The 21,239-nt window shown below is 22.4% G+C and overlaps 5 protein-coding genes across 5 annotated transcripts; 3 read left to right on the top strand and 2 right to left on the bottom strand.

Annotated features, from left to right (window-relative positions):
- Window positions 1-1,745: 1,745 nt before the first annotated feature.
- On the top strand, window positions 1,746-3,674 carry PY17X_1000015 (PIR protein; the record flags this gene model as incomplete). Its single annotated transcript, XM_034637546.1, has 3 exons — window positions 1,746-1,760; window positions 1,868-3,121; window positions 3,210-3,674. 3 exons carry the CDS (start codon window positions 1,746-1,748, stop codon window positions 3,672-3,674), a joined length of 1,734 nt encoding a protein of 577 aa, XP_034493498.1.
- A 5,281-nt stretch (window positions 3,675-8,955) lies between these two features.
- On the top strand, window positions 8,956-9,872 carry PY17X_1000011 (fam-b protein; the record flags this gene model as incomplete). Its single annotated transcript, XM_720143.2, has 2 exons — window positions 8,956-9,024; window positions 9,189-9,872. The coding sequence occupies 2 exons, from the start codon at window positions 8,956-8,958 to the stop codon at window positions 9,870-9,872; spliced, it is 753 nt and encodes a 250-aa protein (XP_725236.2).
- Window positions 9,873-12,227: 2,355 nt separating this feature from the next.
- Window positions 12,228-13,377, top strand: PY17X_1000007 (PIR protein; the record flags this gene model as incomplete). The annotated part of the gene is made up of 3 exons (XM_022955002.1): window positions 12,228-12,242; window positions 12,380-13,222; window positions 13,312-13,377. The coding sequence occupies 3 exons, from the start codon at window positions 12,228-12,230 to the stop codon at window positions 13,375-13,377; spliced, it is 924 nt and encodes a 307-aa protein (XP_022810713.1).
- A 1,009-nt stretch (window positions 13,378-14,386) lies between these two features.
- PY17X_1000005 (fam-a protein) lies at window positions 14,387-15,789 on the bottom strand (the record flags this gene model as incomplete). The annotated part of the gene is made up of 6 exons (XM_034637545.1): window positions 14,387-14,410; window positions 14,595-14,783; window positions 14,864-14,973; window positions 15,095-15,164; window positions 15,255-15,498; window positions 15,626-15,789. 6 exons carry the CDS (start codon window positions 15,787-15,789, stop codon window positions 14,387-14,389), a joined length of 801 nt encoding a protein of 266 aa, XP_034493497.1.
- Window positions 15,790-17,555: 1,766 nt separating this feature from the next.
- PY17X_1000003 (fam-a protein) lies at window positions 17,556-18,930 on the bottom strand (the record flags this gene model as incomplete). The annotated part of the gene is made up of 6 exons (XM_034637544.1): window positions 17,556-17,579; window positions 17,737-17,952; window positions 18,037-18,146; window positions 18,267-18,336; window positions 18,427-18,673; window positions 18,794-18,930. 6 exons carry the CDS (start codon window positions 18,928-18,930, stop codon window positions 17,556-17,558), a joined length of 804 nt encoding a protein of 267 aa, XP_034493496.1.
- Window positions 18,931-21,239: the final 2,309 nt, after the last annotated feature.

The raw sequence follows: 21,239 nt of genomic DNA, 5'->3' as shown, positions 1-21,239 counted from the left end.
TTCATTTTATGCTAAAGTTTTAAATTTAAATTATAGAAATAGTTTTCTACCCATTAATTTATTTACTATAAAGGTATACTATTATATTAGTCGCCATTACATTTTAAACTCCATAGTTTTAAGGATATATGAATTATGAAATGTATAAAATATATTACATTTAAAATAGTTAATATCATATTTTGTTCTAATAATTATAAATAATATGATAGATAGAATATCGTTGTTATTATATGACATACATATAAAATAATAAAATATTTTACAATAACTAATATTGAAATATTGTTATATTGTGAAAAATTCATATAATTAAATATTAATATAAAATATATCGAAAAAATAGATAGTAATTATTTTTTTTGAACTAATAATATTTATATTAGATTATTATATATACAGAAACTTATAAATATATATTTTAAATATAATGTTTTTACGAGATAATACATATTTTTTAAAATGTTATATTTTAAAACACTGAAACAATGAAAATTATTAATTGGTTTAAATTATTCCTCTTGAGTGCATTAATTATTTCATTGTAGTAAACAGTGATATATCATTAGTAACAACAATACTAATATTAGATTAATGTATTATGTTTATTTAATTCTATCACATGGATATACAGTAGTCATATATATTATTATACGGGAGATAAGATTAAAATTGTATGCACAAAATATCAAATGAATATTATAGCCTTTAATTAAGTATTTGTTTAATGGGATAATATTAGAATTAACAACATCAAAAAAATAATATGAATTTTATTAATGATTCTATAGTTTTCTTAAAAATATAGTTTTTCTATATTGAACTAAATGGTTTATTATAAAATATGTAGTATATAATATGTTTATATTATAAGTAGAAATGTGCACTATCATGGGAAATTCACATAATGTTTCTAAAAATTTATTATCGCCACTAAATAAAAAGCAAATGTTAAAATTATAAACCTATAAAATTTAAGTAAACTACATGAAATGAATTTCATATAGATTCTTTTGTAAATTAAAATTAGTTTTTATATTATCCAAGTTTTAAAAAGATACATCTAAAATTATTTAATAAAGCACATTTTAGTATAAATAAAGTTATTATATATTATAAATACGAACTACATATAATATATTTAGAAAAGTAGTAGTGTTAACCTATTCTATAAATATTGTAATCTAAATAAGTAATTTGTTTTATATTATTAGATATGATATTAAAAAATGCAACATCCAATATAGAATAATAACATATATAAATATTTGACATTCAAATAATAAAATAAATTAAAATAACTTTTGAAACTTCCTTATTAAAAAAGTAGCGAATATATATTTATTTTCATGTGTAAACCTATAATATAAATATATTATTATATGAAACAAATTTAATCTATTTTTTTTACGAGATTCCATGAATTTGTGGAATATAGTTATTCAAGATATTATTTAAAAAATTTATATTACGTGTAAAATGTATTATATATAGATATAAAAATGTTAAACAAATAACCTCTTAAGGAAATTTAGTGGTTGTCATAAATAATAATTAAATACCTTTTTAATACTATTATTATAGTATGTTAATTTAGTATTAAAACTAATAGAACCTCTTTAAATATATATATTAATTATATAGAAGACCATTAACCGGATAACATATTTTATTATAATACATTCCTTATGTACACAATAATATTATGACAATTTTTTTACAGATTAAAAATAAAATCCAGCATAATGAGTTCCCATGTGGTATATACATTTTTTAATAAAATGAATTTTATTTTATTGTTTTTGCATTGTTTATAAATTAACTTAAATTTCATAATATTTCATTAATTTTTATAATATTTTCTTAGTGTGATGCATTAAAATATGTTGATCAAATTTTGCCTGATGGTTTTGATTTCAAGAAGGATCATAAGCCTGAAAACAAATATAATTATTATTGTCGAACTAACTTGGAAACAAGGAATGGAAAATGTTTAACTGTCGGTCAAGTAGTTAATATTGTTACTATAATATTACTTGATAAATTATCCGTTTTGAATAAAAATATAGAATATGAAAATAAAAATAACGAATACATCACGTATGCTATGCTATGGTTAAGTAATAAAATGAAACTAATTAAATATGGAAGCTACGGAAGCATAGGAGATTTTTATGTCACGTTTATACGAAATAGTAAAAAGTATAAACTATATCATGATAAAATCAATAAAAACCGCAAACTAATGAATCTTGAAATTCATAGAATGCGTAAACTTTATGGGTTACTTAATGAGTTGTGTAATGCAATTACTAAACATACCACCGATCCTTCAAATTGCTCCAATTTTTCAAAATTTGTTAATGATTGGATAAAACAATACATAGACCTTATTTTTAAAAAAAAGAGAGTTTTTGAAGATGAATATTATTGTGATGTATTGGTGACTTTAAAAAATGCTTATGAGAATTTTATAAAAAATAATAATACCCAAAAAATTTTTCCAGAAATTATAGAGATAGAAAAAATAAAAACTTGTAAGCAATTAGGTGAAGAAGCAACAACTTCATCGAAAGTTTTAAGTGTAAAGGTCCAAGATGCATCGAATGGAAAGAAAGATTTAAAGAAAGTGGAAGATACCTCGAAACATATAGATTTTAAAAAAATATTTGAATTATATAGTTTATTTTTTAGTAAAATGTTTACTAATATTGGAAATAGCTTATATGAAAATGTGTTCCCAACGTTAGAAGATTTTTACGGTAAATTAAAAAATTCTGCTGATAACACGATTAGTTATGTGAATGAACTTAAAACAACAATAGAAACTACTATATTATATAAATGTATGTCTGAAAAAAAAGAAACAGGAAGTGGACCATCATCACCACCAAGTTCTACGGAACAAACTGATACACATCAATCGTCTTCGGAGGAATCTGAAAAAGAATGTTCTCAAAACCCAGTGCTAAGCTCAGTGATGAAACCAGGAAATTCTGAAACAGAAGTAGCAGTAAATGGAACAACAGAAATAGGTGATAATCCATTCAACGTATACAAGAACATGGGAATTTCAATTCTAATTATTTTAATACCCATTGCTTTAGCTATTATGTACAAGGTAAATAAAAAGAAAATTGTGAAGTATACAATTTTTAAAATATTTCCTCACTATAAAATATTATATGTTTTTCATAATTTTATGTTAGTATTTGCCATTTGGATGGAGAAAGAAATCGAAGAAAAAAAAAAACATGAAAAAGGCTATAAATATGTTTGATACAAATGAAACGACAGAAAGTGTTATAAACCCAACTGATCGAAAAAAACAAATGAAAATAACTATAAATTTATCTAATCAAAACAAACAGGATAAAAAGCTTACCAATTCATCTACTCCAAAAAAACAGGATAAACAATTTATAAATTCATCTACTCCCAAAAAACAGGATAAACAGTTTATAAACTCAAATGATCGAAAGAAAAAAGTGGAAATAATTATAAATTCATCTAAAAAAAAACAGACTAACCATTTTATAAATCCCACTTATTGGGGAATATATCCATTATTAAATATATATAAACTTATGAAGGCCGATCCTGTACCATTTATAATTTTATTTTTGTTGTTTATTTTTTATCTTTATAAAAGAAAAGGCGATTCTTTAGAATAATAAATATAATTATAGTTTTTGTTTTGGGTTCAGATTCTTTGAATCTGACTTTAAAATTCAATATAAGTATTAAAAATAATAATTAAACTGCATATTAATATAAGTAATTTGGCTTATATAGACAATTAAAAAATGTATTTTTTGTAATATTATAATATAAATATATGTATTTTATTAATCTATATAAAACAGTGTTGTATGACTGATTTATTTGATTTCAATTATAACTTCCTTTTTTATAACTCTAAAAATATATTAGTATTCATCATTTGGAATTCGAAAGAGTTCCAAAGATAAAATTTAAGAGAAAAAAAAGAAAGATAAAATAAATCATTAATAGATGAGTTAGAGGATTTTGATTGATATAGTTAATAATTTATAAGGTTGATAATAACGATGGGGTGTTGTATAAAAATAATGAAAATAAGAGAAATAGTACAGAAACAAAGTATATTAAAAAATGTGGTTATGGCAATAATTTAAATAGACAGGATATATGAAAGGATATTTATTTTATTAATAATGTATTACAACATTAAGATGATAAAAAACATTATGATAAATGTACATTTATTCCATGGAAAATATGATGCATAATCTCATAATATTTTGTATTTGTGGTGAGTGAATTATTTCAGTTAATAAATTTCCAATAATAGGGGTATTAATAGTAATCTGTGAACAAAAAACAATAATGTATAAATATATAAAAGAAAATATTATAGTTTTGTGTGGATGAATAGCATATATTGGAAATATTTACATTTATATAAATGTAAAATAGGATAAAGAAATAACAAAACAAAATGTGGAATAAAATTTTAAGTTATTAAAATATGTATACCGGTTACATAGTCGATATAAACATATTTGTTTATTTTTTCAACAATGTATCCACTTAAGTTAACAAAGATTTTTTTTAATTTTCCACTTTTAATATCATCTTCAGAATCAATTTCAGATTGGAATAAAGGTTTAGGGATCAGGGCTCATGGTTATATTGAATTATATATATCATAATATGTTCATTTTATGAATATTTTTATTTAAAGAAATTGCTTATTTTCATTCTACATTTATGTTATATTTTATTTTTTCTATGAATGTATATAATTTTTTTTTAAAGCAAAAATGTTTTAGTTGGTTTATTATAATGTGTATATATATGCATAAAATACATTGGTATTATATGTTTTAAATAACAATATAAAAAATGATTACATATAATGTAACATTTGTATTGAATCATTCTGATCACTTCATTAATTCCATTACAATAATGGTATTAAGATCAAACATCACTTACAAATAAAAATATGTCATGATACTATTTGGAATAAACAATAAGTCGTGATGCTACTGGGAGTAAAGAATAAGTCGTGATGCTACTGGGAATAAACAATAAGTCGTGATGCTACTGGGAATAATGAATAAATCAGGGTTTATTTTTATTATAAATGACACAAGTAACAGGACATATAAGTATTACATGAGGAATATGTTTTTTATGGTAACAAATTGGGGAATATCGGAAAACAAAAAGGTTTTTCAATGGTGTATCGGAATTAAATCATTATAAAGGAAGGATGGGGACATATATAAGTTTTGAATTGCAATATAAAATATTGACACATTTTAATAAATCCAATATATGATTACATATATATATGGGATATACAAATTAAAATAAAATGTTACAAAAAAGGGAGATTTATAATATAAAGATACTTAAATGTCTCGAATTATTGACATTTGTTTAACTATATCAATTATATCAATTAATTTTTACAGAGTGTGTGATATACTTGAATTTTGGGTTTATTCTCAAATATGTCATGAAAATATATAATATGAATCAGTAACTACAATGTGATATTGGTGGGTACTATGTTATTGTATAATTATATGGTGATGGTTTGGTATCACTTTTTATTGTTGATGATGTACTTTTATTATCTGATATTGTGTTTTCAGTGGAACAGTTAAGGGTTTTGTTTCACTGTTGGATGATTGTTTTTTAGTAATTCCATTCTTTTGATAATGGATTACATCAAACGTAGCACCAAATGTTAGTGCTAATGTTTCAATAAAGTAGATATAACTGCAGTTTTGTTATTTTTAACTTTTTTAATAAACGACTTAGCATTTTTTTTGTTTTGTTTATAATTTCTGGGTCTGCTTCAACATAATTATTAGATCTTGGGGTTAATACATTTATTGCCAACAAAAAGGCAACAATATAATGCTTTTGTTAATTTGATTTTTGCATAATTAAGTAAAAATATTATAATATAATAAATGTATAAAGCGAATTAATGTAATTATAAAGTTGATTATAACAATAAAATGCAAAATAAAATCCAATAAATAATATTAAGATAGGAATATTTAATTTTTTTGGTAATTAAAAAATGTCCAGGGTCCCGATTTAATGTTGCAGATTTATGGGTCCCGATTTAATGTTCAAATTTATGGGTCCCAATTTAAAAGGTATATAAATTTTAAATAAGTCAGATATATTTTGTTCATTATTATAAATATGGTGGTGTAATATCTATAAAGAAAATTATAATATAATTATAATTCAAATTTCTGTATATTTTGATTAAAAAAGGATGGAATTAATCAATATATTTGGTATATGATGAGATTTTTTATTTAAATTATTTGTTGTATTTTTTACTCTGATTGAGATATGTAAAAATAAAGGTGATATAATGTTTAAATGTTATAGGTGTGATAATATATGTAAAATGAGAAAAATAAAAAGTCAATAATTAAATTCTGATCATTTTGTAGATATATACTTTTCTATTTTTGATTTAAAATGGTGGTAAGTGTGTAAAATAATATTATAAAAATGTATGTAATGGTTATTGGAGTTTTATTTTATTATAATAGTGGTCAATAAATTATATATAGATTAATAAGTATTATAAAATCACATAAATTAAAACAAAATTAAGCAAAATCATGAAAGAAATTGTAATTGAAATGTATTTTGGGGGATATATAGTGTTATCTTATTTGAATAAGGATATTAATTAATAATGGGGAAGTAAACAAGCAAAAAATTAGGATCATTAAAATGAAATAGGAAAGTAACTATGTTATTGTATCATTAAATAGTGGAAGAAATGAATAATGTTGGAAAATTGCACACATCTTCGTTGTTTATGATTAATTTCTTAGATTTTGAATAAAGTTTATATAAATGTACATTAATATTGTTATGGTGAATGGAAATTTTGGTTTGTAAAGGGGTAAAATAAAGAAATGATGTTCATATAATGGTGAAAATAAAGAAATGATGTTCATATTATGGTGAAAATAAAGAAATGATGTTCATATAATGGTGAAAATAAAGAAATGATGTTCATATAATGGTGAAAATAAAGCAGTGATGTTCATATAATGGTGAAAATAAAGAAATGATGTTCATATAATGGTGAAAATAAAGAAATGATGTTCATATAATGGTGAAAATAAAGAAGTGATGTTCATATAATGGTGAAAATGAAGAAGTGATGTTCATATAATGGTGAAAATAAAGAAGTGATGTTCATATAATGGTGAAAATAAAGAAATGATGTTCATATAATGGTGAAAATGAAGAAGTGATGTTCATATAATGGTGAAAATAAAGAAGTGATGGATATACTTTTTGTTTAAATTTTTGTTTAGCTTTTTGCAATGATGCATTATATTTAAAATTAAATGAATATCCAGATGGTGTTTGTATATTATCACCTAATTGATTAAACTGGTCATAATTAACACCTTGTGGATTTTTATCATTAATTTTCGAAAATACGTTATAATAAACTTCTTTAAAATCTTTATTTGTATAGACTGGTTACATATTTTAAATCAGTATAAAATTATTTTTCTTTTAATAATTGAATTTCTTCGGGATATATTGATATTTATCATATTATGAGTATGGTTTGTAATTAAAATGTTTTGGGGGAATTCGGAATAGGGATTTATGTTTTTTTGATTTAAATTGTTGTTTTGATGTTGGATATCGAATCATATGTATGGTGTTTAATAATGTTGTAAACGGAAATGATTGTGTTTCATCTGGTTTTATTTTAAGGGATTTAGGAATTATATTAAATTTTTGTGCTTTTTTTGTATTTGATTAAACGGTGAAAGAAAATAAATGGCATTATTTGATATGAAGGATTTCCCTTCAACTATAATGGGGTTTTGTAATGAAAGTGTGTATTAATTTTTAACCGAGCTGAAAATGGAGAGAAAGAGCGATGCAATAATTATAAAATCAGTTGATGTGAAAAAAATGAAAACCCCTGTTATAAACCCCATTCACGAGGAAAGGATCAGTATTAAATATACACAAAGTTATGTAGGCCGACCCTGTACCATTTATTAATTAATTTTTTTTTTTTTTTTATAAAAGAAAACTAAATTATCCAAAGTGATCATTTTAATTAAGTTATATTTGAAGTCAAATTTAAAGAATATAAATAGTAAATTTGTCTATAATATATATATGGTACATGTCAAGAGTTTGTTTCATATTTCATAATAAAAAATAATTTTTCTATATGATGGAATTATAATATTTGTTTGTATTTCATTATTAATTATAAAAGTCACAATATTGTTTAAATGAGAAAGGTGTCTAAGAATCTGTTAAATAAATATGATTGAGTATATTTCATTTTTCGATTTGGGATAAAAATAAACTGGTTCCATGTGTATTATTTTTGTTATTTGATATGTATATTATGAGATATATTTATAAACAGAATGATTATATAGGAATCTATGAAAAAAAATATTTTTACAAAAAAGTGGTAGTAAAATGGAGAATATTATTAAGTAATATTTAAAATTGGAGGAATGCAACAATAAAATATAATAAATTAGAAACCATTTAAATGTAAATAGCAACGATGGTTAATGTTTTCATTATATGTTTGTATGTATTAATATATAAAATATATATGTATCTAATATTTTATTATTTGAATTGATATTTATTAGTTTTCATATGTAAGGAATAATGGAAATATAAAAGTTCACAATATATTAGAGCCGTATCACTAAATGTACTAATGCATTATAAATTATATTAAAAATTGTGTATCTTTTATAGAAAGGTTAATATTTATATCAATGAATGGTTTTAATGAATATAACGAAATTGATTATAACAATTATAAATTTTATAGAAAGTGGAAAAAGTTAATAAATGAAATATATTCCATGTTTTTTATAGATATATTCATTTATTTAATAAATAAAGCTAAAAATGAGAGTCAGTATTTTAAAATTTGTTTTTTTTTCAATTATTATTTGTTTTTTTGAATATGTTAAAAATGTAAGTTACACACTATCTTCTTTTATTATTAATAATATTTCATTATAATTATCGTATTTATTGTTTTGCATTAACCTTATATTATTGTTTGATGTATTGGTAAAACATTTAAGTTAATTAAAATTAATTACACACATGTTAATAAATATTTCATTTCTTTTCAGGAATTATATTATATAAATGAGAGAAACATATATCATGAAAGGAATATAACAAATTTTAGAAATAATAGGATATTAGGGGATACAGATAACCGATTCGATTTAAATTATTATTATGAATCAACTTTGAGTCTTGCAAATCAACTTAATGAGTACAATGATGATGATGAAGAAATAAAATATCTTCGAAATATTATAGATTCACATGTAAAGAAGCATAAAGAAAATAATACATTACCCGATTTAAATAGTTTAGATAAAAGAACTAAAAAGTTAATTGATGAACTTCACAAAGAAATAGAAGAAACAAAAAAAGAGCTTGATAATATAAAGAATAATAAATTAGCAATAGAACTGATACAAAATAATCCTGTATCAGAAGAAGACTTTAAACAATTGAAAAATGAAAGAAATATCGTGGGGACTGAGCATTATGGGGTCGATTCAAATATCGAAAATGAATCAAAAACTAAGCGAAAGTTAACAAAATTGACCAAAAAATTAATGGTGAGGGGGGTGTTGTTGACGCTGCTTGTTTTGTCGTTATTGGTACCCGGATTGATTTATTTTGTATTTGTTATTATGAATGTAGTTCTTTCAATTGAAATAATTATTGAATGTTGTAAATATGTTAAATTCTTTTTTAAAGAATATAAATCATACAAAAAAAAAAAAAAATCAAGATAGGGACTCTTTATTATTATGTTTTGTTATACTTTTTCAAATGAATAAAAATAACATATTTAATATTTGATGTTACATATTGATATATATATTATATAAAGTGATTATATATTTATCTATGGAGAGCATATATTATTTGGATTTGATAAACGAATTCAACGACGATATTTAAGAGAACAAGTAAAGAAAATGAACCATTATATATGGTTCGAATAGTAGTGGTTATTCCAGGAATATCAATAATGATTGATATAAGAAAGTTTTTATTTTTGACCATAATTTTTGAAGATAATCATAATATATAATGTTATATATGTATAGTTATAATATTTTTTTACTGTTTTTGCATAATTTTTATGTAGTTTTTATGTCGTGGGTCAGGGTTGAGTTTGTGTTTATAGGACCCATATTCGGGTTAAGTGATATATTGCATTTAATTTGAATAATTTTATAATATTTATTAGTTTAAGGAATTGTTTTAAAGGTTTAGGGTTATATTGAATTATCTATATAATAATTGCCTATTATATAGAATTTGTTAATCTGTGGTTATATCGAATTATGTATAACACATATGTTTCTTCATTTGACTAAAATTTTATTTAGTAAAACTTATAACTTGTATCATATTTATTTTAATCTAAATCATTTTATCAAACTGAACTGTGATAATATATAATCATAAAATATAGACGTATGGTATATTGATCGAGGTTGAACAATATAACATTGTCTATAAAATATTATTATGCTCCTAACATTTTTTGAAGTTGTAATTGTAGTTACTATTATCTTCTTGTATTAATAGAAGTTGCTCCATATTTAACTTATCATAAAGGTAGAACATTATATTAATCACTATTCATTTTTAAACTTAATATTTTGAGGTATAAATAAATTATATTTTAAAATAGTTAATATATTTGAATATAAGAATATTAATAAAATATAATGTTATAGTTTGATAGATAGAATAGCGTTGTTATTATATGACTATACATCTAATAAAATACTCTACCAATAACTAATATTGAAATATGTTAATTTTATCGAAAAGACACAGAATAATACATTATAAACGTATCAATGTTATATATTTTGTTAAAGATCCAATTTGGGATTTCTAGTTTTATATTTTAAAAATATGGGCAATGGAGAAAAGGTTAAAGACTCAATTAATGCCAAATAGCATTTCAATAATACATATTATATTATCATTGTTTAATGAATCATCATTTTATAATCTTAAATAGCATTATTTTACCATATAATTAATAAAATATAAAAAATTTAACGAATTATTTTAATGTATATCCAATGATAATAATAACAATAAAATATATAAGATAATAATGAACAGTGCAGAACATTTAACGAATATTTATCTAAATATATATATTAAAAGAGAAAATATATCTTATCTCTTCCCACCAAAGAGTAATATACTTAGTTTTATATTATACTTTAAAACTCCCAGCGATACTTATTTATATTTTAATTTTAATATTAATAGAAAGGCATAATAAATGTTTAACATTTACTAAGTATTATTTTAAAAATAATATAGATTCAAAGACTTATTTAAGCTTATAAATACGGGTTCAGTGTTAATTGTTGTTTTAAAGAATGGAAAAGGTGGGAAAATATATTATAAAATTAGTCAACAGATAATACTTCTAAATTGGGATATGTAGGAATAAAAATAAAGTTATTTAACGCATTAAAATTATTTTTTAATTTATATATATTAAATATAAATAATATAAATTTATATAATTTGCATAGAAAATGGAGCATGTAGCTAAATTTGAAAATGCTATTATTTTAGAAAAAACTATAATATATATTATAAGAAACAAGTATATACAAATTTAATATATTTAAAAAAATTACTATTTATATACTTTTAAACATTATAGTAATAATGGATTTCTTAATTGTTTCGATTTTTTCAGTATATTAATTTTGAGACACCATTTATTAAAACAAAAGATATGATGTTGTTTATTTTCTATGTTAAAGCATATGTAAAAGAAAATATATTATAAATTCATTACAATGTTAATTTTTATAATAATGTCCATATGAGTTTTATTAAGGATAGTAATTTTATGTGTAACCTTATATACATATAACCTATAATGCCCAAAATAACCTTAATTTATGGGAATTTAAGTTCCATAAAAATATTATATTGTTCCATATTACCTTTAAATTAATATTAAAAATGATAGGAATTTATTTAAACACAAACGATTTTATATTAGACTTCAATTATTTTGTCATTTATTAAGCGTAAAATATATAAAACAATATTATGTTACATAATTTACATATTATAAACAAAATAAAATCACAATGGATTATGACCTGGTATCTGCATTTTTTAATAAAATTTGCTTTTCCTTGTATTTGTCGATATTATATAATCTATAAATTTCATTAAATTTTATTTTATAAGAGCTTCATTAACATATATTTTTATTATACTTTTATAAATGCTCTCTTAGTGTAATAGGTTTTCTATAGTATTTGAACATTATCCCGATGAATTAAACAGTTCTGAAGAATATGATATTCATCATATAGCAGGTATTAGGGATTACTGCCCTAAAGGGGATTCAACATACAATGAATGCATTACTGAACTCGATAAAATAAATGCTGCATGCTTATGGTTGTTCAATAAAAATATTGCTTATAGGTTTGATGAATTAAGTAATGAACAGTTTAAAGCATTTATTATATACATTATGATATGGTTAAATCATAAGTTAAACCTAAATAAAGATGACAAAACCAACCTAAATAATTTGTATACTAATTATATAGAAAATGATGAGAATTATATCAATTGTAAAGATAATGGTAAAGATTGTAGTAGTACATTAAAAGAAAACACGGGATATAATAATTTTAAGGATGCCATATTTAAAAATATGGATTTGTTGAACATTAATTTTGAAGATATATCTAAATTTTATGAAGCATTTAAATTATTATGTAAAATACCTACTGAATCTAAAGAAGACAAGCTAGATTGCAAGGAATATTTGGGATATGCAAATAACATTGTTGGCAAATTTAATGAACTTAATAGAAATTCTAGCATTAGTGGAGACAGTTCATATAGTAAAGTATGGTCTACTTTATCAACTGATTATGAAAATTTTAAAAAGGACTATACTGGTATTAATTGCGGGGATATTCCATCGTTTCCATCGATAAAAATAACACAAAATCACTTACAAAGTTCTGATGTTACATCATCAAGCTTGTCGATAGTAAAAAAATTAATTCTAGCTTTATCAATATTCAGTGCAATAACAATCTTTTTGGGAATTTTTTATAAGGTAAATAATAAGAAATTTAAAAATTATTTTCATTAAATATATGCAAACGTTAACAAAAAAATCGTACACTTCTTAACATTTTATATTAGTTTTCGTTATTTGTATTACGGAAAAGAGCTCAAAAACAACATTTAAGAGAAAAGCTAAAAAAGTAAAGAAAATGGATCATTAATATATTATTCGAAGAGTAGTGACTATTTCAGGAATAGTAATAATGATTGTTATGTGTTAAGGAAGTGTCTATTTTTGAAGATAATCAATAAAATATAATTTTACATATGTATAGTATGTATTTTTGTACTGTTTTTGCACAATTTTTATATAGTTTTTATGTTGTGGGTCAGGGTTGAGTTTGTGTTTATAGAACCCATATTCGGGTTAAGTGTTATATTGCATTTAATTTGAATAATTTTATAATATTTATTAGTTTAAGGAATTGTTTTAAAGGTTTAGGGTTATATTGAATTATATATATCATAAAATGGTCATGTTATGAATATTTTTATTTAACGAAACTGCTTATTTTTATTCTCCATTTATGTTATATTTTATTTTTTCTATTAATGGATATGAAATAGTTTTTTAAAGCAAAGAGTGTTTTAGTTGGTTTATTATAATGTCCATATATATGTGTATAAAATATATTGGCAATATGCTTTAAATAGCAATATAAAAAGTTATTACGTATAACGTAAGATTTGCATTGAATCATTCTGATCACTTCATTAATTCAATTACAATAATGGTATTAAGATCAAATATCACTTACAAATAAATAATAAGTGATGATAGTATTTGGAATAAATAATCGTTTAAATATATGGGATATCCCCCCAAATTTTAGTTTATAGATGATGTCCATGTTTGTAAACAAAAAAAGGTGATAAGTATTAAATAAAAGATCTTCATAAGTAATAACAGTTTTATTTGTATTATTCAAAAAATTAATACATATAGATGCATTATAATATTAAAAGACAAAAAAAAATATATAAACTTTTTCAAAACGGAAAAATATGTTTTATGACGGTAATTTAAAGCGGATATTATGCATGGAAATAAATATTTTTATTAACATAAATCTTCTAGTGTTATGGTGATGAAAAATATATGTTTATTTATGAAGTGAGAAATAATCTAAAGGTTTTCGACAATGCATTTTTATTAAATGGAACCATGTTCATCAACCTAAGAAAAAAAACATAAATGGATGAATATATAAAATGTTTAAATTTGTTGCAAATTATAAATATTTACACTTATTTAAAACCATATTTTTTTAACAATTGTTGAAATAAATTATTATTAAAATCTGTATACTGGTCATAGATTCGATATAGATGATATAAATATGGTCCTTTCTTTTTTCAACAATGTATCCAATTAAGTTAACAAACGCTTTTTTTATTTTTCCATTTCTAATATCATCTTCAGAATCAATTTCAGCTTGGAATAAATTTGCACTTTTTACCATTTTGTTTTCAAAATATTTTTTATTTTTACGGTTGTGATCAATTATATTTGCTGAAGCCATGACAACTATAGCTTTGTTTTCTGATATCTACAAAATTAATAAAAGTGTATTTGAATAATATGATAATTACGATTTATAACGAAATAGAAGAAGAAAGTTTTGCTTACTTTAAATTTTGCAGCTAAAGCATAAAAATATTTACGAAGAGACCACGGGTGTTTTTTGCAACGTTGTTGTATCATTACTAAATTTGGACTGTACACACGGACAATTTTTTCTAAAAAAAATATTATAAAATTGCATAGATATAATTAAAATATCATGATTTTGAAGATGTGGGAGAGAATAAATAGTAACAATAATATGTTAATTCGACTAATTATTTATGTTTTGTATACTTTTAACAGCGTAATTATTTAAATATAGGTCACTATCGGGATTCCATATTTTGTTTAATAGTTCATTATACTAATGGAAGCAAAGAGAAATATATAAATTATAATAATTTTTTAATTTCAATTTGGTTTATAACTTTTTATGTTGTTCGTTAATTGATACTTGATTCGGATCATAAATTAGATATTCAGCTTTTAGAATTTTTGTATGACCTCGATGTTTTTTTTTATAAAAAACTTTATTCTCAGAAGGAATTCCGCCACAAATTGTATAGCCTTTACTTGTAGCATGATGTTCTAACTGTTTTAAAGCGTCATTCATAAATTTGCACGCTTTTATAGTTTCTTCGGTATCGATATATAACAGGTGCTTGTTTTTTTGATATATTTCTTTTGTATTATCATAGCTAAAAATGAACATATTTTTAATGTGTACAAAAATAAAGTTATTGTATTTATAAGATTTTTGCAAAGATGTACACATTTAATATTTTCATAATGAAATATATAATATATATTGTAGTATTTTCTTACGTAGGATAACATTTTTTATTTTTTTTTGGTTTGTGTTTTGTAAATTTGTTTGATTTGTGTTTTTTATCTTTTTTTGGAATAAGTTCAGTTGCAAGGGTGTTCTTATTCACACATAGGGAGATTATTAAAAGAAATAAAACAATTTGAACAAAAAATATATTCATTTTTGAAGTTTACATACAAAATATTAAAATATACATTAGTATTTTTTTAATTAAAAATTAACTCGGAAAATTGGGGATGTGTAATTAAAATTGAAGCAAATAATTTTCTCCAATAAAATATAAAAACTATTATTTAAACGGTAAATGTGTTCTTTTATCAGATTCATAAGTTTAATATATTTTTAATATAAATAATTCAACCACAAAACGACATCAATAAAAGAATCTTTCATAAATAATGAATATCAAAAATAACTTTAATTATATAAATGATATGTTTAATATATGGGATTATGAATACAAAAATTTTATATTTTTACAATTGATCAAACTCAACCTAAAATTTATAAAACAGTTCATTACGTATGGAAATACACATATACTTACATTAGTAAATAAAAGATCATAGTAATATTATATTAATTAATTTAGTATGAGAAATGCAGTTAATTCTCTATATTACTAATACTACTATAATAACAACATTTTTTACTTCATAATGATAAAATGTATATTATGGTAATTACACATTTGTGATTTTTTATCACTTTTAATACAAATTTTACTAAATAACACTTTTCTAGCAAAATTGTTAATTTTATAAAAATTATTTATTGGTAATAATGTTAACACCCATGCCTTTTTATAAATTAATACAATTATAATTTTCCTTTTAATAATAAAACATAGTATATATAAAGTTATAAAAAATATAAATAAATAAAATAACGAAACATAAATTGTAAAGTCAAGAAATATATACACATATGCATACATAAAATTAATTTAGTTTTTAATTTTAATATCTTTGATGTCGAGGTGTTCATGTATTATGGGCCAATGTTATGCTTATGAGTTATAGTTTTGTTCACTAGTCTGCGTTTTGAGTTAAGGTTCGGGGATATTGTAATTTAATTTTTTATAATTTGATAAAATTTGGGGTTTATAAATGTTGATTAAAGGGGTTCCAATGTTCCAATGTTCCGGGTTTAGGGTTATATTGAATTATATATATCACAAAATACTCATTTTATGAATATTTTTATTTAACTGCTTATTTTTATTCTACATTTATGTTTTATTTAATACTATAATTTCCGAACGTGATGTTACAATTGTAGGAAAATAAATAAATTGTTATCTTATATTGTTTACATTTATGTTATATTTTATTTTTTATTTTTTCTATGAATGTATATGAATTTTTTTTAAAGGAAAGAGTGTTTTAGTTAGTTTATTATAATGTGGATAAAATAGATTGGTATTATATGCTTTAAATAGCAATACAAAAAGTTATTGCGTATAACGTAAGATTTGCATTGAATCATTATGATCACTTCATTAATTCAATTACAATAATGGTATTAAGATCAAATATCACTTGCAAATAAAGAATAGTTTAAATATATGGGATATCCCCCCAAATTTTAGTTTATAGATGATGTCCATGTTTGTAAACAAAAAAAGGTGATAAGATTAAATGAAAGATCTTCATAAGTTATAACAGTTCTATTCGTACTACTCAAAAAATCAATACATATAGATGCATTATAATATTAAAAGAGATAAACAAATAACAGACAAGAAAAAAACAATCATAAAACAAAAAAATATGTTATGATGGTAATTTAAATAAATACCATTCATGAAAATAAATCGTTCTATTAACATAAATTCTCTAATATACGGTACTGAAAAATATATTTAAATATATGCTTATTTATGAAGTGAGAAATAATCTAAAGGTTTTCGACAATGCATTATTGTTAAATGGAACCATGTTCACCAACCTAAGAAAAAAAACATAAATGGGTGAATATATAAAATGTTTAAATTTGTTGCAAATTATAAATATTTACACTTATTTAAAACCATATTTTTTTAACAATTGTTGAAATAAATTATTATTAAAATCTGTATACCGCTTATAGATTCGAAATAGGTGACATAAATACGGTCCGTTTTTTTTTCAATAATGTGTCCACTTAAGTTAACAAAAATTTTTTTTAATTTTCCATTTCTAATATCATCTTCAGAATCAATGTTAGCTTCGAATAAATTTGCATTTTTTACTATTATGTTTTCAAAATTTCTTTTATTTTTACAGTTGTTATCATTTATATTTGCTGAGCTCATGACAATTATAATTTTGTTTTCTGATATCTACAAAATTAATAAAAATATATTGCATAAATTATTGTGAATAATATGATTTATAACGAAATAGAAGAGGAAAGGTTTCCTTACTTTAAATTTTGCAGCAATAGCATAAAAATATTTCTGACGAGACCATGGCCATGTTTTGGAACGTTGTTGTATAATTACTAAATTTGGATTGTATACACGGACAATTTTTCCTAAAAGTATATTATAAAATTGCATAGATATAATTAAAATATGATGAGTTTGAATATGTGGGAAAGAATAAATAGTAACAATAATATGTTAATTTGGGTAATTATTTATGTTTTGTATACTTTTAACATTATCATCATTGAACAAATTGGCATGATCGGGATTCCAATACTTGTTTATTATTTTATTATACTAATGGAAATAAAGAGAAATATATATATTATAATCATTTTTTAATTTCAATTTGGTTTATAAATTTTAATGTTGTTCGTTAATTGATACCTTATTCGGATTATCAACTATATATTGTTTTTTTTCAACATTTGTATTATATTGATATTTTATATCATCAAAAAGCATATAGTCAGTATAATATATATTATATAATCCATAATCAACTGTATTTGTAACATGATATTCTAATTGTCTTAAAGCTTCTTTCATAACTTTGCATGCATTTTTAGTTTCTTTGATATCGGTATATAATAGGTGCTTGTTTTTTTCATATATTTCTTGTGTATTATCATAGCTAAAAAAGAACATATTTTTAATGCGTCCAAAAATAAAGGTATTGTATTTTTGCAAAGACGTACACATTTAATATTTTCATAATGAAATATGTAATATATATATTGTAGTATTTTCTTACGTATAACGTTTTTTATTTTTTTTTGATTTGTGTTTTGTATCTTTTTTTGGAGAAAGCTCGGTTGCAAGGGTTTTATTATTCACATATAGGGGGATGATTAAAAGAAAGAAAACAATTTGAATATAAAACTTATTCATTTGGGGACTTTACAAACAAACTATTAAAATATATATTAGTATTTTTTTAATTAAAAATTAACTCAAAACAGAACAAATATAATTAAAATTGAAGCAAATAATTTTCTCAAATAAAGCATAAAAAACAAATATTTATTTTAAAAAATACAAATTATTATTTAAAAGTCAAATTTGTATGCTTTTATCAGATTTATAAGTCTAATATATTTTTTATTTAAATAATTCAACCACAAAACGACATCAATAAAAGAATCTTTCATAAATAATGAATATGAAAAATAAATAACTTTAATTATATAATTGATATTTTTAAATATAGCATTATGAATACACATATTTTATGATTGATCAAACTCAATTTAAAATTACAAAACAGCTCATTACGTATGGAATCACATATTGCTTACACTAATAAATAAAAAACCATAGTAATATTAATATTATATTAAAATAATTAATTTAATCTGAGGAATGCAGTTAATTTTATATATTACTAATACTACTATAATAGCAACATTTTTACCTCATCATAATAATAGTGTGATAATTACACATTTGTGATTTTGTATCACTTTTAGTACAAGTTTTACTAAACATTTTTCTAGCAAGATTGTTAATTTTATAAAAATTATTTATTGGTAGCAATATTGACGGCTATGTTTTTTATAAATTAATGCAAATTATAATTTTCCTTTTAATAACAAAATATAGTATTATAAAGTTAAAAAAAATACAAATAAAATATGAAGTAAAATATGAAATAAAACGTGAAATAAAATATAAATAAAATAATGAAACATAAAGTTGTAAAGTCAAGAAATATATAATGTAATTAATTTGTTTTTTAATTATAATATTCTTAATGTCGAGGTGTTCATGTATTATGGGTCAAGGTTATGTTTATGATTGATGGTTGATTATTTATGGTTCTGGGATATTGTAATTACATTTTTTATAATTAAATTTTTTATAATTAATTTTTTTATAATTAATTTTTTATAATTAAATATATGTATGATTGTGTATGTTTAATCTGGAGATGATGTGTAAATATTGAAGGAAAACAGGGGTAGTGTGATTAATATGAAATAGGTGATAATATATAGATTTAAAATGATTAAAATGATTAAAATAATATATTAGATATATAAATATTGGTTATATATGACAATTGTCTATTATATAAAACTTGTTAATGAGGGGGTATATTGAATTATGGGGATTATAATATACAATGGATTTGTTTGTTCGATGAAAAATTTTATTTAGTAAAAGTTATTTTGATTTAAATTATATTACGGGAATATATGTTGTAATAATAGGATTATATGTGAGGGTGGGTATGAATTATAAGATGATTCATTTGTAACAATTGTCTACAATATAATATACCTTCATATTAATATGTGTGTTTTTAAGATTAATTAAACAGATCACTAATATATAATAGGTAGTGATAAAATATCGACCGAAGTCCAACAACACAACGATATCTATAAAAGACGTTTTATGCATCTAACATTTTTAATAATAAAATAAAAATCGAACTATATATACAATATTTTTTAAGTTTTAATTGTAGCTACTATTATTTCGTATTAACAGAAGTTGCATTATATACGTTAATTTATTTATCATAAGGTATACTAACATATTAATCACTATTAATTTTTAAACTTTATATTTTGAGGTATATATAAATTGGGAATATATTATAAATAGTAAATTGAAAAAATATAAGTATATAATAAAATTTATGTTATAGTTCTGAGGTTCAGGGTTCAGGGTTCAGGGTTCAGGTTTTAGGGTTCAGGGTTTAGGGTTCAGGGTTTAGGGTTCAGGGTTTAGGGTTTAGGGTTCAGGGTTTAGGGTTCAGGGTTTAGGGTTCAGGGGTTTAGGGTTCAGGGTTCAGGGTTTAGGGTTAGGGTTCAGGGTTTAGGGTTTAGGGTTCAGGGTTTAGGGTTCAGGGTTTAGGGTTCAGGGTTCAGGGTTTAGGGTTCAGGGTTCAGGGTTTCAGGGTTTAGGGTTCAGGGTTCAGGGTTCAGGGTTCAGGGTTTAGGGTTCAGGGTTCAGGGTTCAGGGTTTAGGGTTCAGGGTTTAGGGTTAGGGGGGTTCAGGGTTTAGGGTTCAGGGTTCAGGGTTCAGGGTTTAGGGTTCAGGGTTCAGGGTTTTTTAGGGTTCAGGGGGGGGTTCAGGGTTCAGGGGTTCAGGGTTTAGGGTTTCAGGGTTTAGGGTTCAGGGTTTCAGGGTTTAGGGTTCAGGGTTTAGGGGGGTTCAGGGTTTAGGGTTCAGGGTTCAGGGTTCAGGGT

The sequence above is a fragment of the Plasmodium yoelii genome (assembly GCF_900002385.2).
Source record: "Plasmodium yoelii strain 17X genome assembly, chromosome: 10".
In the NCBI taxonomy this organism is placed as follows: Eukaryota; Apicomplexa; class Aconoidasida; order Haemosporida; family Plasmodiidae; genus Plasmodium; species Plasmodium yoelii.
This window is presented reverse-complemented; position numbering and strand designations above follow the sequence as displayed.